At 39.9% G+C, this 14,805-nt stretch overlaps 4 protein-coding genes across 5 annotated transcripts in view; 2 read left to right on the top strand and 2 right to left on the bottom strand.

The window, feature by feature from the left end:
* The window catches only part of rspo3 (R-spondin 3), a 31,155-nt gene extending 28,683 nt beyond the window's left edge, over nt 1-2,472 (top strand). Inside the window, exon 6 of the mRNA XM_057835477.1 lies at nt 1,491-2,472. Coding sequence (XP_057691460.1) covers nt 1,491-1,693 — 203 coding nt within the window. The 3' untranslated portion in view covers nt 1,694-2,472. The remainder of the gene's footprint in view (nt 1-1,490) is intronic.
* A 119-nt stretch (nt 2,473-2,591) lies between these two features.
* On the bottom strand, nt 2,592-4,481 carry mdh2 (malate dehydrogenase 2, NAD (mitochondrial)). Its single transcript, XM_057835476.1, has one exon. The coding sequence runs from the start codon at nt 4,347-4,349 to the stop codon at nt 3,336-3,338; it is 1,014 nt and encodes a 337-aa protein (XP_057691459.1). The 5' UTR covers nt 4,350-4,481; the 3' UTR covers nt 2,592-3,335.
* A 410-nt stretch (nt 4,482-4,891) lies between these two features.
* On the top strand, nt 4,892-8,727 carry rnf146 (ring finger protein 146). The gene is made up of 3 exons (XM_057835438.1): nt 4,892-5,060; nt 5,739-5,795; nt 6,591-8,727. The coding sequence occupies exon 3, from the start codon at nt 6,603-6,605 to the stop codon at nt 7,758-7,760; it is 1,158 nt and encodes a 385-aa protein (XP_057691421.1). The 5' UTR covers nt 4,892-5,060; nt 5,739-5,795; nt 6,591-6,602; the 3' UTR covers nt 7,761-8,727.
* On the bottom strand, nt 8,466-12,866 carry echdc1 (enoyl CoA hydratase domain containing 1). 2 transcript variants are annotated; one of them, XM_057835440.1, is made up of 7 exons: nt 12,780-12,866; nt 12,317-12,392; nt 11,886-12,058; nt 11,652-11,794; nt 9,884-9,936; nt 9,721-9,801; nt 8,466-9,629 (listed from the first exon to the last, which is right to left on the bottom strand). In XM_057835440.1, exons 2-7 carry the CDS (start codon nt 12,379-12,381, stop codon nt 9,212-9,214), a joined length of 933 nt encoding a protein of 310 aa, XP_057691423.1. In that variant the 5' UTR covers nt 12,382-12,392; nt 12,780-12,866; the 3' UTR covers nt 8,466-9,211. The 2 variants fall into 2 exon arrangements, with proteins under 2 accessions (XP_057691423.1, XP_057691422.1); XM_057835439.1 differs by lacking the exon at nt 12,780-12,866 and adding an exon at nt 12,698-12,740.
* Between the last annotated feature and the right edge of the window lie 1,939 nt (nt 12,867-14,805).

Below are 14,805 nucleotides of genomic sequence, written 5' to 3'. Positions count from 1 at the left end.
ATTCGATCGAAACCTAGGTTCGGTGAGTCAGTCTAAGGGGTTCGGTAAATGTTAAGACACGCAGGGCCCTATTTTTCGACGCTGACTAAATCCATACAAAGTGTTGTTTTAGACTGGGTTTTGAACTGGTTAGTCCCTAATTTAAGGGCTTTATTCCAATTCTTTCAATTGCTAGTTCTCTGCTATCTGATGGGTGGGGGGAGAAACGGGTTTGCTCAGTGGAAGCTTGACTTTCACTTGGTATGAGGAGGTTCAAAAGACCTGCGGGTCAGGTGCACTACTTTTTTTTTTTTTTTTTTAAGTTAAAACAATATTTGTAGCACATTTTACGGCATGAAAATAGTATGTGATGTAAGGATGTGATAGAATGAGAATGTTGACATGAAAACAAAAATAGAAACAGTGTGAAACGAATCGAGTTTAATTTCATGTTCCAATGTGAAAAGCATATCAAAAGGCAAAATTATTTGTTGTAAATTCACACTCTTTATTGGATTTGTGAGAAGATTCATGTTTTTTTTTTTTTTTTTTTTTTAAACATATTGACTTTGTGTATAAATTTGGCGATCATTTTGTGCAGTTTTTTTCCTAAATTAAATCTGACATCATTTGAGAAGTAGACATAACAGAAACTGCACGGTCAAGGTTAAATCAACCAAGGAGGTTTAATGTTGAAAAAAATAAGATATATTCCTCCAAATTTGAAAAAAAGATTCTAAGATATGCGCATTGGGCCAGTATAATGGCCTGAAGTTCGGTTCGGTTAATGCACGTGTGAAACTCATGGAGTTGGGTACCTTTACTCAAAATTAAGTACACTTGCCCAATATATTGAGAGCAACTATATAAACTGCTCTCAATTTTAATTTCTTGTCGTGATTGGCAACACCTGTCAATTCATATTTGTTTCTTAAAATGTGCTTTTCTCATCAAGTTAGATGACCGAAACAAATGTATTGATATGTGTTAGAAACAACAAAAATAGTAACTCTAATACGTCTGAGACAATGTAAGTCAGCACTGAACAATACTATATTGAGAAATAGTAAATAATGTATTTTTCAGTGAATGAATGAATACATTGGCACTAATTAGGGTTGTGTAGCTAATTGTGTGACCAGAGAGGTAAGGTTTGGGAACGGTGAGCGCTATGGGAATCCCAGACCACGCAAGAATTAAGCAAGGTGATTACAGTTATAATACTCTTAGCTCCTGCAAAGTAAAGAAGATTATAGCAAGGCCTCTGTAGACTTCACTTGCTGCAACACAAGTGATACCCCATATTGGAAATCCTTAAAATACAGTAAATATACAATAAATAAGTAATCCACTAATGCTGGTATTTAAGTTTAAGGCACTGAGTAACACATGCACTATTGTGCTGTTAATATGTTGTATTTGGGACATGCAATTGCATTTTAAGATCATACTAGATTTGTGTGAAATGTGAGTGAGTAAATGCATAAATAAAATGTCTTTTCCCAATGTAGGACAAAGGCTTACTGATCGAACAGAACGGCGGAACCGCAATAACCGCAAAGAGAACCATGAGGCCAGAAGAGAGAGGAAAAGAGAGCGTGACAGGGCTCGAGATGCGGGTGATCGCCAAGACAACAGGAACAAAACAGAGCACAGACATTGGCGAGGTCATGTCCCGGATCCTGTCTCGCCTCAGGAGGGCCTTGTACAGTAGCTCTGTGAACATACCAAAGTCTAACACCTCTGAAAACTTCCACCTCCTCTTCCCTTCACCCACTCTCTGCCCCTTTCATCTCCAGTCTGCGGGGGTGTCGCTGCTACCTGTACGATTTGAATAAACTGTTTATGCACAAGCGGGATTGGGGCACATGGGGCCTAACGGTTTCAAAGGATTTTATTTTTCTGTGTAGCTACTCTTTACTTCCACCACTGACTTGTGTCTCATTTGAAAAATACAAGAGACACTGCTGAGACTGCTGCTGGTACTAAAGAACAAAGAAAATGTCAGTGTGAAGGAGCAGTAAAGAATTCGAAAGACAATGAGACTAGCATTTATGCCTGTTGATATGGTTATTTAATGGAGCCCTGGTACAATGTTGTGCTCTTGCATTTTGAATGTAGATGTTTTTTTTTCCAACATTATGTAGAACATTTTATTGTTTATGACTTTTAGAAGCATCTACTTTATTTGTTGCAGAATTTGTAAAGACAAAAACATAAGAGGTTTGTTCGTGCCAATTTGTGACCATTTCCTAATCACAATAGAAAATGATGTAGTGGAACCTTCATTGCTAAGTCAAAGAACGCCAATATTTGGGCAAAGCAAAGTTGTAGTCTTTTAACACCTGCTTTGTCGTGGACTAAATGGATCCCAAATGGGGGGAAAATCTAATTCACAAGAAAGTTTTTTTGTTTGTCAAAATGGAAAGTTCTGCTCAAAACACATCCAAAACCATCTGTATGACAAATAAAAATATAGAGTTTTGTAACCTGGTCTCCTATTCTCACATACTGTACCTTTTACCTACGAGGTGCATTTTTTGTTTGTAAAATAACTACCAGGATTTGAGCCCGAATTTGAAGACTTGTTATTGCTTTGTGGGGTTTTGTGCTTGTTTTTTTTTTTTTTTTTCAGGTTGATAATCAGGCAGTGGTCAAAGATTGATACATGATACATGTTAAACTATGCTTAAATTGGTCAAATTAAAGTTTGACAATTTGGAGGGAACATTGTCTTAGACAAGGCAACAATGTTTTTTGGGGGGGGGGGGTGAACTATTATATACTGTTCATCAAACAATTTGAAAGCAATTGTCTTCCATGCAAAATGTGATATTAATAGGAATGTGGAGTGGCCACAGAATACGTTAATTACACAACAATCATAACTGTCTGCAAGTCTAAAATGTATTAAACTGTGCACCTTAAATTACGCACAAACTACTAATAAGAAACATAAAAGACATGGGTACATTTTGAACCTATGGTTTATTGTTTGTCACCAGTTGTTTACTTAGTGACATGGGCATGAAAATCATTGGTGATAGTATTTCCTCTTGAGCAATGATACAGTTTTATGAAAAACTACTGAATTCATATTTGCAAAACATGATTCAAGAGAGAGCAGTGAACTGGGTGATATAAAAACATTTGATAAGGGAAATCCTAGTCAGAGAAATGGACTGCACAAAGGTCAAAATCTGCTTCCAATTTTAGACTATCACTGGGCTGAAAAAAAAAAACGACAGAGGAAGAATCACTTGACAGATGTTGAGATTTGCACAAGAGCCATTTTTTAATTTAAGACAGGAAATATCAATGACAGTGCCAAGTTGTAGCTGTTTTCGTGTCCTTGTTCACTTCATGTTGGCCACAAAATCTTCGCCTTTCTTGATGGAGCCTTTCAGCTCACCAATTGCATCGGCCACCAGCTTCTCCTCAAAGGCGGACAGCTTGCCAAGGCCGAGGTTCTTCTCGATGCCATTCTTGCCCAGGAGGAGAGGTGTGGAGAAATACTTGCACTCAGTCTCCTCGGACCGGACAAAAGCACATTCTACTACACCCTCCTTTCCATTCATGGCGTCCAAAACGGAAAAGGTGAAGCGGGCGCCGGCGTACGCCATAGAGAGGGTGGCAGAACCAGCTCCAGCCTTGGCCTTTACTACCTCAGTGCCAGCTTCCTGGATCCTGCCGGTCAGTGCGGACAACTGGTCAGCGGGGAACTCCACTTTGGGGGTACATTGGGAAATTAGGGGGATGATGGTCTTTCCCGCGTGACCCCCAACAACAGGCACGCTAACACGGGCCGGGTCAAGGCCTTTGAGCTCAGCCACAAAAGCATTGGCTCTTACAATGTCCAAGGTGGTAACACCAAACACTTTATTGGGGTTGTAGACTCCATGTTTCTTCATGACCTCCGATGTGATTGGGATGGTGGAGTTGACAGGGTTGGCGATAATGCAGATCATTGCTTCGGGGCAGTTGCGAGCGCAGGCATCGGCCAAGGTGGCTACGATGGTTGCGTTGGTGTTGAAGAGGTCGTCACGAGTCATGCCGGGCTTTCTGGGCACACCAGCGGGAATGACGACAACTTCGCAACCTTGAAGCGCAGCGTCCAGCTGGTCGGGACCCATGTAGCCCTTGACCTGGGCTCTTGTCTCAATGTGGCTCAGGTCTGCAGCAACACCGGGAGTGTGGGCGATATCGTAGAGGGAGAGTTGACTCACCAGGGGGCTGTTCTTGAGCAGTAAAGACAGTGGTTGGCCTATTCCGCCAGACGCTCCCAGCACCGCCACTTTTGCGTTATTCTGCGACGAAGTGGACAAGCTCCTGGCGAGGCTGATGGTCGGTCTCACGGCACGGGAAAACATTTTGCTGTTGGTTTGCTCTTATTTATGTTAGTTAAAGATAAGTCCCCAAGAAGCCCCTCTCCTCTGTGACACCAACGTCCTCTAGCTGTTAGCGAACAGGAAGAGATGGTAACTTCGTGCGTACAACCAGATAAATCTCGCGTTATCCTACGTCATCTTGCGTAACCACGCACTACTTTGCATATAATTTACTGGCAGTCGGAGTTCACACAATGAATCGAAATAAGAATACGCAACGCATTCTGTACTATTGTGAAATGATGTAGACCTTAACTGTTGTTCATACGTATTTATGATTGACTATTCAATATTGGTACTATTAGTCGGAGCGGGGTGGGGGGGAGTATGACGATTACACTCCCTGCTTTGATTTTTATTTTTTATATATATGTGTAATAATTGTATCCAACCATAGCATCTTTATAGTCACCAACGCAACAATTCCAAATGTTAAGATATGTATTTTTTTTTTTTTTTTTTTTTTCCGCTCGTGTTCATTTATTTTTTAACTGGGACGTCGATGATCCGGAAGTGACGTTTTTGAGTATCATAATTCCGAGGTAAATTGAATGCGTCACCCTGAGCTTCTTTTTATACGGCGGAAAACAAAGACAGAAAACATTGCAATTTGTTTATTGACTTTTGGTGTTGGCGCCCTTTTATTTAAATGTAGCCTTTCAGGAGAAGTGGATAACGATATATATCAGTACGGTATGTACGTATAAGCTTCCTTGACTGAGAAGCGATTGGAAAGGTGCTCCTTGTTGTTAATGTCGACCTGCTAAAATAAGCTAGCGCCATCACATGAACCCCGTCTATTTGCTGGAGTCAAATTACAGCCCATAACCCAGTTAGATGAAACAATTCGCAGCAGCGTTAACAGTTTATATTTAATACCAATTTGTTTTGTTTGCTCGTTTGTTATGTAGCAAATTGTGCTAATTTTTAGCTCATTTTCTTTGTTCGTTTTTCAAACGTCATTACATGTAGTTTATATTTGTACTGTCATTCACCATACTAAGGTTCATGTAATAATTCACAATCTCTTTATTGAACTGTAGTTGGTACTATAAGCTGAATTTTCAGTGGCTTTAAGGTTGCCTGAGCTTTTTTCCCCCCATAGGCTTTGCTAAGAGGCCATCAGCACTCATGTGAATCGTGTTGCCGACTCAATTTGGCCAAGTCATAAAAATTAACAGAGTAGCCCTTTGTTTAAAACAATCGTACATGCGACTAAAAGCTGGATCGAAATACTTTGTAAGGTCACGCGTCGAATGCAAACTGTTTATCAAGTGTCTGAAAAAGGTCAAGACCATGAGTTTCAGAAGTATGGATTTTCTTGACGAGCAAAGTTTAAAGATGTCATGCTTGCTTTTGGTCTACTTCTAGGTGCATCATTGAAGGTCCGCCAACACTCATGATACATGAACATTAAGGCTACTTAATGTGAGTATTCATGTTTTTTTTTTTTTTTTTACTTATTGCTTCTATCTTTCAAGGATATATTGAAATAATGCTTATGAAATATTAAGATGCCACTTATGAGCAGCTCTGAATAACTTCAATTTGACTAACCTGCCACCAAGCAACCTCAGAATTATCCATCCAAACATCTTCTGCCACTTTTTAAGTTCTCATTTCATTTGTTTCGATATAGTTTGTTCTAGACCCACCTGCAATAGTTGAAAATATAAGACCTTCTTTTAAATGGCATTTTCCTCCCAAACACTTTGAGTACATTTACACTTACAGCTCACTTGCACGTATTAACTCATTCACTGCCAGCTAAAATGGATCGATGTCTGTGGCAAACAATGAGTTACAACACACTTCATAAAGTAACACCTGTTCTCACCTGGTGAGTTCTCCAAATTAGACTAACTATGCATGGCATCAAGCTGTTTGTCACTCCCGGGTGATGTTGACTCTCAAATTGACACATAGGGAAAAAAAGAATAATTGCATGTTTAATATATAACAAGATGTTCAATTAAATCATATTTGTTTATATTTACAATGATCACAAAATTTCCAAAAATGCTTGAATAACACAAACCGCAAAAAGTACAAACTGCACAGAAAATTTCTCACAAGCACCAAAATTACTGTACCTTTGTAGGTGACCTTCTCTACCTTTCACTACACCTCTTTACCATCTATCAAGCTCATTCACACTCTGTGTGTGTATACATACATGTTCGCCATAACAGTATATATTTTTTTACTTGTCTTTATCCCCAGTACGTGCAAAGGATGGCTAGTTGTGGGGAGGTTGACCACTCTGTTAGCTCACTTCCCCCAAGTAAGAAAGGTAGCGGAAGCAGCAGCAATGGTAGTGGGAACAGTTCAGAATCATGTTCTGGATCCAGCAATGCATCGCCAGCCCTCGCTGTACCCGAGTGTGCCATCTGTCTACAGAGCTGCGTCCACCCGGTGCAACTGCCTTGCCACCACATCTTCTGTTTCCTTTGTGTGAAGGGGGCATCCTGGCAGAGCAAGCGCTGCGCTCTCTGCAGACAGGAAGTGCCCGACGACTTCTTGGAAAGGCCCACACTTCTCTCTCCGGAGGAGCTAAAAGCATCTGCAGGGGGTCGGGGCGGGGAAGTGAGCGATCACGCCTGGTATTACGAGGGCCGCAACGGTTGGTGGCAGTATGACGTACGAACCAGCCGGGAGCTGGAGGACGCTTTCTCCAGGGGTAAAAAGACGGCGGAGATGCTTATTGCCGGGTTTTTGTATGTAGCCGACTTAGAAAACATGGTGCAGTACAGGCGCAACGAGCACGGACGGAGACGCAAGATCAAGCGGGATGTGTTGGATATTCCCAAGAAGGGAGTGGCCGGACTACGTTTGGACACTGAGGGAGTCACTGGAGCGATTGGGCCAGCAGGTAGAGAAAACTCTGCGGACGGAGCCGATACCACAGCGGCGGGCTCGCAGCAGCAGGGCGCCGCCATCCCATCCACGACGACAACCTCTCCACCCGTTGCCAGACCTACTGCTTCCTTGGGAGGTCAACCTAGCAGCAGCAGCAGCCCCTCTCTCGAGGACGCTTTCTCACAACTCCAAGTCAGTCACAGGCCCACGCCATCTTCCGAGCGATCCGGGGTAGGTGAAGGAGAGGAAGAAGATGAAGAGGAGGATGCCTCACCATCCAGATCCTCTGACCATCACACCTCTGTGGACGAATCTGGCTCCGGAGACTGGAGCGATGATGAGGAAGAAGAGGAGCGTGATGAGGAAGGGGAGGAGGGAGGCGACGTGGAGCTGTGGGAGGTCCGGCCACAGAGGCAAAGACTGAACCCAGAAGACAGAGCCCTCCCAGGGGCAGAATCCACTTCCCCCCCTTCGTCATCCGCGAGCGGAAGATCCCGAATGCCTGATGGTCAGTGTACAGTGACTGAAGTGTGAGATTTTTCCTTTAATCGATTAACTCTGTTTTGTTCCATTAATTTATTCGATCTTTTGTGCTCTCATTCACCGTGTCACTGCTCACAAATTAACAGCCCTACTTAACAGGCTACCCATTAAGATACCTTTTGGAGAAATAATAATAATCTGTGACATGTGAGAGGGAGCATGGATGGATCATTTGGAACTGCATCATCCTCAACGTGAATAGCTGCATTCTAATCATCTTTAACTCTCTCAGCTAACATGAAACTCGACGTGTGACGCCTATTCTTCCCAAACTTTCTACCCTAATAGGGTGCTTCAGAATTCGCAAATTCTAAATTTCTGAGTGCACTTTTACATGGGAAGTCATTTTAAGGCAGGCTGTTTTCTGTTTCCCATAAGGAACATAACTCATAGATAAGTCTACAGCGTAGTGATCTACGTACTTCACAACCCATTGAAGTTGATCTCGGCATCTGATCTTTCAACTGCAGCAAAATATCAAGATTTTTTTTTTTCAATATGTAAAAATAGATGTGACATTTCATATCGAAATTGTTCAACTATTGAAGTAATTGGAACGAATGTGAAGTAACAGTGTTGTAAAAGTTGGCTAAGACTGAGCATTCTACACTAGTGTGTCTCTGAATTGTAAACTGGTGCATGTTTGAAGAGAGAGTTATTTTAAGTTACGCTTCACGTGGCAAGGTTCTCTTAATATTTTGGTTTTGATGTGGATAATTGTCCATTTGTTTTGACTTTGGTTTTCTATCTAATAAGTGCAACATGTGAGGCAGTAAGATGATTATGCCATTCCAAATCACATACCGGTAGTTTGAATTTTTTTTTCTTCTTCTCTGTGTTTAGATTATCTCCTCAAACTTTCCGCTCGGATTTTTTTATTTTATTTTTTTTAACAGTTTTGGCTTGGCAATTTTCTACTTGGTTTGTAAATTAATAAATGGTCATTTCATCATTCTGACTTGGTCTTGTTGCCTTTTCATTTCCTTCTTACAATTGTTGAGTAACCATGGGATTTTAAATTTACGTGTTGTTTCAATCCACTCATGTTTGTGTGCAAAAGATGTTTTCTCCAGAAATAAGATTAGAAATTTGAATTCAATATTCATCTGAATAACTGAGCTAAAGGAACGTCCAACAGAAAGGGCAAGGAGAGAATTAGAAAATAGAATGTGAAGCTGTGCGTTGAACAATGGTTCCCTCACCAAACAATATCAATGATACAAGCTTAGAGTTTGAACAATTCCAATTCTGATTACATGATCTGACAACTGGAAATGCAAGTTTCTAAACCCGAAATGCAATTCAAAATACAAAGTTTTTTTTTTATCACTTTCTCTAGAATGATCACAGTTGTTTAAATGCACTGCACCAAGGTTTACTTCAAGATTGATATACACAGATTCTACAGTCAGGTTGAATGTTTCCTGGTCAGTATGACATACTTATTTGTATTTAGTCTTGTTAGCTAATGCCTGCATGTTAGCTGGACCACCCCAAACTGTCCCAAACACCTCCTTTTCAGTTCTCAGAGCCTCCACTAGAGGGAGCTCCCTCCCTGACAACACCACCTTTTTCATAGCCTGGACTACTGGTGCTGGCCCTTTTGTGTAGTGACTGAGCCACTTTTCAGTTTGCTTCAAGAAAGTCCCAACACCTTCCTCTAACTGAGGGTCTTTAAGAAGTCCATCTACCAGATTAACCTGGAGGCCAAAATCAGGATCCACTTTCAACGCACCACTGAGCAACTTGACTGAATTTCGGCTTCCAATAAGATTGACAAGTCGAGCAGCTCCACCCCAGCCTGGTACCACACCCATGTGTTTGTGGACGAATTGGATCACACTTTCGGGTGCCATTAATCTAAAAAACAAAAAGTGCCGTATCAGTCTTGATGTTCTTACGTCTAAGATCAGCTATGTTTATGTGCAAAGTCCTTTCAAGAAAACATCACCTGAAATCACAGGCAGTAGTAAGTTCTGCACCTCCACCCAAAGCTCTCCCCTCCACAAGAGCAACAGAGATCAGAGGCAGCCTGCACTAGAAACACCACATGGTGTACTCCAATTACATAAGGAACTTCATAAGCTTTGATCATGCAAAATAGGGTCCCTTACCTGAGTAGTCTTGTGAGAGTATTCTGCATGAACATACACATCTTCATACCATCCTACAAGATGAAAGCAAAATTGCTTAGACTTTATATATGAAAACACTCAGGTGACTTGAAGTTCCGCTCTGAGACCCCCAATTTGGCCAAATTTCAAAATTATCCGATATGCATGTGTGATACAACATTGGAAAGCTTAAGATCTCAATTTTCTGGGGGAAGAATTTTTTTAACAGGAGGGCATTTAAAAAATATACATATATAAACAGCAAAACCGTAACTGGAGATGAGACGCGAGAGCAGAATTAAAGACGCCATGATTTAACGAGATATTATCACGTACTTGTTTCCATCCAAAAACTCTGTGTAACATGTATCACCGAGTGTCAAGACACAGATGTGAATGGCCACAGCCGGATTTTGGGGGGGATTTTATGGATGAAACATAGTAGTATAACAAGGGTCGCGATGCAGAAATCGCAGACATCAAGTAGTGGTCGAAATGTTTTTTTTTTTCAAATATTTACCCCTTTAAACCTTTTTCTTTCAATTTTTCTTTGTTTGGATCGATTATTTATCATCTAAAATATTGGGGAAAATGCAACAGTAACAAAAAAATACAATTGATCGATAGTTATGAGGTGGATATCCGTGACTTTTTTTAGAGACGCAAATTTTTTCATTGTGAGATAATTTGTTAAAAAGTTCAAAATATGCGAGTGAATAATTTTTTAAAGTCCTTTTTTTTAACTAAAGATTAGACATCAATTAATGGTTCTAAGCTAAAAATGTCAGACATTTCAAGTAATAAATACGATTACTTACTTTTTATACCTAGGTTGAAACAAAAGTGGTTGCGCCACGTCTGTAAACAGGGGTTTCCAGGGTAAAACAGACAAATTAAAAATAGTTCGGGGACTTGATGCGCCATGAATCTGCTATGGCAGTATATAGACATATTGTTCTATTAAACGCAACAGTTCTTTGGGCTTAAAATAATGCAGTTTATTTTCAGGAGGGGTGCAAGAGCAGAAACTGCATTTTCAACTAGCAATAATCGCGCCTCGGATAAACCTCATAGGCTACGATATTTTCAGCCTTGTCTGTGTTTTCCGCTATGTATGTATGTATATATATATATATATATATATATATATATATGCATACAGTATATAATCACTATAATCTAATCAAGGTATGTCAGTAAAGCAAGGATTGGACATCTCGATTTTCTATTTTTTGTTTTTGTTTTTTAACAATAATGTGGATGACTGGTTAGCAGACCCTGCTTCTCAATTCTAAAATCAAGGGTTTAAACCCGGGATCTGAACCTCCTGTGTGGAGTTTGTACAGGGGTTGGACAAAATAATGGAAACACCTAACATTTTGGTATCATAATCATTGAACATAACTGTTAAAGAATGGCAAGAGGAACATTCTAATGAAGTTGAGCATCTTGGTTGGCCGGCACAATCCCTAGACCTCAACATTATTGAGCATTTATGGTCAGTTTTAGAGATTCAATTAAGACATCGATTGTCACCGCCATTGTCTCTAAAAGAGTTATAGAGTATTCTAACTGAAGAATGGGTTATAATTCGTTTGGAAACAATTCACAAGTTGTATGAATCAATACCTCGGAGAATTGAGGCTGCAATTGCTGCAAAAGGCGGACCTACACCATATTGAATTAGTTTTTGTTGATTTTTTTTCCCCAACCCTTGTATGTCCTAATCACTCTTTAAAATAATAATAAGGATCTTAAAATATCATACATCAGGTTTGGATATTGCTTTGACAGCATTGAGGTCTGATCCAGAACAGAAAGTCCCCGCAGCACCCTGGACTATGAGGCCTTTTCCATCTGTCCACTTCTCCAGTTGGCTAACCTTTTCCTCCAGCTGCACCATCATGGTGCCTAGGACAAAACAGTAAAATACCAAAGACAACACAAGTGATATGTCCAGATATGATATTCAGAGAATAGAGGTGGTTTTGCGAAACCTTACCAGAGAAGGCATTCATGTAGGAGGGGTTGTTGATTGTGAGAATGCCAATGCCGGAATCTTGTTTGGTGAGATCAACGGAGCCTCCAGGAAGGCCTAACAGCTTGGCTTTTAGATCCTCCTGGTCGAAGTCCCTCTCAGTGTAAACTTTTTCACTCATTTGTCTCTGCCACATCCTTGAGAATATATTGGTTGTTAAGCCAAATTGGACCAATATGCTGATAAGAGCCTCAAGAGATTTTTGCATGAACCAAATTCTGTAAATAATGACTGTAATAACATGTTGAAAAATTAAGGCCTATCAAGCTGAGCATTATATATCTGTCAAAGAGTGGTATTACTATTATTGTTATTGTTTGTATCTAAATTATCTAACAACGTGACATTATTTATGTCCATTCAGTGTATTTTATTTTGATAGAAAAGGCTGATACCTAGCCCATCTGCCACACAAATAATTGGCCCTCAGGATATGATGTCTGGCTGTACAGATGACCATTTTCCTAGAGACTGGACATGGAAGAAAAAAAGCATCGTGTTTACAGAAAGGTTTGCAGCCAAAAACAAATTTACAAAATGACTTAGTTGCATTTTGAAAAACTTGGTGTTGGGTCACAGTTTTGTCTGAATAGCTATATAAATGTGCTTATCAACATTTTTGTTCTGAGATTTAAAGAAAATGAGGATTTAGATTCGTGGTAACACAATACAATGTCGTTAAACACTGACGAACGACAAAGGAATAAAATAGTACAAAATGCACTCTTATTTGTAAATCAGGTGAGTTGAATTTTTTCGCTATGACCCACACATACAAACTCTGGGGTGAGCTGAAATCATACGCAAACATTGGGAAAAAAAGAGGTCCTGTTTTTGCTGCAAACGTGAACAACCAACCTTGTTTATTGTCGGTCGAACAGTGCCACCGAAGATATCAAATGTATCAGGCGAGATGCCCAAAGGCGGAGTCGACAGCGTAAGTAATTGGCGGCCATCTTGAGTCGGGGTTCTTTGACGGATATTATTAAAGTTGATGTAAAGTCATTGAATTTCTCCACTTGGATATGAGTAACTTGCTAGATTATTGACAAATTTACAAACAGTTTGGTTAAGAACAAACATTATTCAAGTGTCTATGATTCTGGCCAGTTTTTGATACAATTCTAATATGGCTGAGTACGTTTACTGCATCTCTGACGTTTATGACAAACCAAGCCGTTGGAAGATTGGGTAAAAATTTAGCATTTTATAGCTATTTCCAAATACACATTTCATTGGGTATAATATAAAGTTTTACGAATGGCACCCACGCAAATGGCCGACGAGTGACGACCCGCCCTCCTTTGACTCACAGCGCACAACAAGTATCTAGCATCATATATGTGATGTCTATATGTGTTACACTGAAATAACTCCCTCCAAACAAGGTATATTTCCTTTTCCGTTCCTGCTGGATTTGTACTCATGGGCACTAACACTGACAGAACTGGAGTGTATTTATCGTGAAACTGACAGTATATTTGATTTGGACCAATACCAATTTACCTTTATTATCGAAATTAAAACCCGTCGCAAGTACACAGATTTTATTAAACAACTACCATTGTCATTGTCCAGATGTGCCACCATTCTATAATTGTGTTTGTGTGCTTGTTTGCCTAATTTGAAATTTGCACTGGCCTACACGTACAGTTAGGAAAACAGTATGGGCTTGGGCCTTACATAAAAGATTTGGCTCTTTTCCATAAATTCACTCATTGATATACAACTGTTCAATTCTGCACATGATGTATGTTATAGAATGTGCTGCAGCAGCACACACAGGTCTATTTCAGAACAAGCATAATGGCAGGTTGGCAGGTGCCAGAGGCTTCAAGTAGGCTCAATGTTTCCTTTGCGGGTTATAGATAGGTCAGTGTTGCTGGAGAGCAAAGGGACAAACATTTTGAAAGCACAAAATATCAAAGTGATGCAAGACTGCCATTCACGTTGGAGACAAGTTGTTAAATAGACAAATATATTGTCCGTGAGTTATATGAAAATTCTTATTTCATGGCACTGACGCTAATAAACGGCCAATCGATTTGAACTAGGACGGGCTATCAGTGATGATTCATTTACATTCAATTAAAATAAATTGGACGTGTAATGCCATTATTATAGCTCATATTAGTTGTAAATAAATGTAAGTAAATAAATGGTGCACAATGTAATTTTAACATATTGTGCCATCTCTTCTCCGTCTTTTTGTGTTTGGAAGATTGACAACTGCATCACAAACCTCAGAGATTATCAAGCATCACTCTAGCGACATCTAACACAGGTCCTTACTCTGCATAATTAAGCGCTGAGAGTATTTATATCTGGAGCACGTCACTACACCCAAGGGTAAGATTTCTGGCACCATCACATTGTCGCACCTGTTATTTTAGTCTGTCTTGGGTGCCAGGTTTCCCGCTATGTGCAAGGGTTACCGTACTCTTTTTCTGTTTACATAAACAAATGGCTAAATGTGTGAATGTGCATGGGATTCGTTTTGCAATTAACACTTTCCTGATATCCACTGGGGAAATATAGTTTAAGTAGCTTGTTACAATTTTGACCTAAAACACATTGACAGCATGCATGCAGGAAGCTCTAGAATAATTAGATATGACTCAGAAGAAGGCATGTCAGTGTCACCAAATATGTCAGCCAGCAAGATTGCAGAGGCCATGAAGTAATTTGTCTCTTGACCTATTGGCCTACAGTAGTCATCTTGACTGATAGTGGTCCAGAATTTCAATATTTCTGCCAGAAATGACTACTGTTCCAACTTCACGCCTGCATTTTTGTTATATTTTTAAAATAATACATTGAGAAAAACTCCCAGTAAAACATATATATATATATATATATGCTATGATGACTTAATGTTTTACAC

This window comes from Corythoichthys intestinalis, chromosome 4, assembly GCF_030265065.1.
Source record: "Corythoichthys intestinalis isolate RoL2023-P3 chromosome 4, ASM3026506v1, whole genome shotgun sequence".
Lineage (NCBI taxonomy): Eukaryota > Metazoa > Chordata > Actinopteri > Syngnathiformes > Syngnathidae > Corythoichthys > Corythoichthys intestinalis.
The sequence above is the reverse complement of the archived record's forward strand: the minus strand, read 5'-3'. Positions and strand labels throughout refer to the sequence as shown.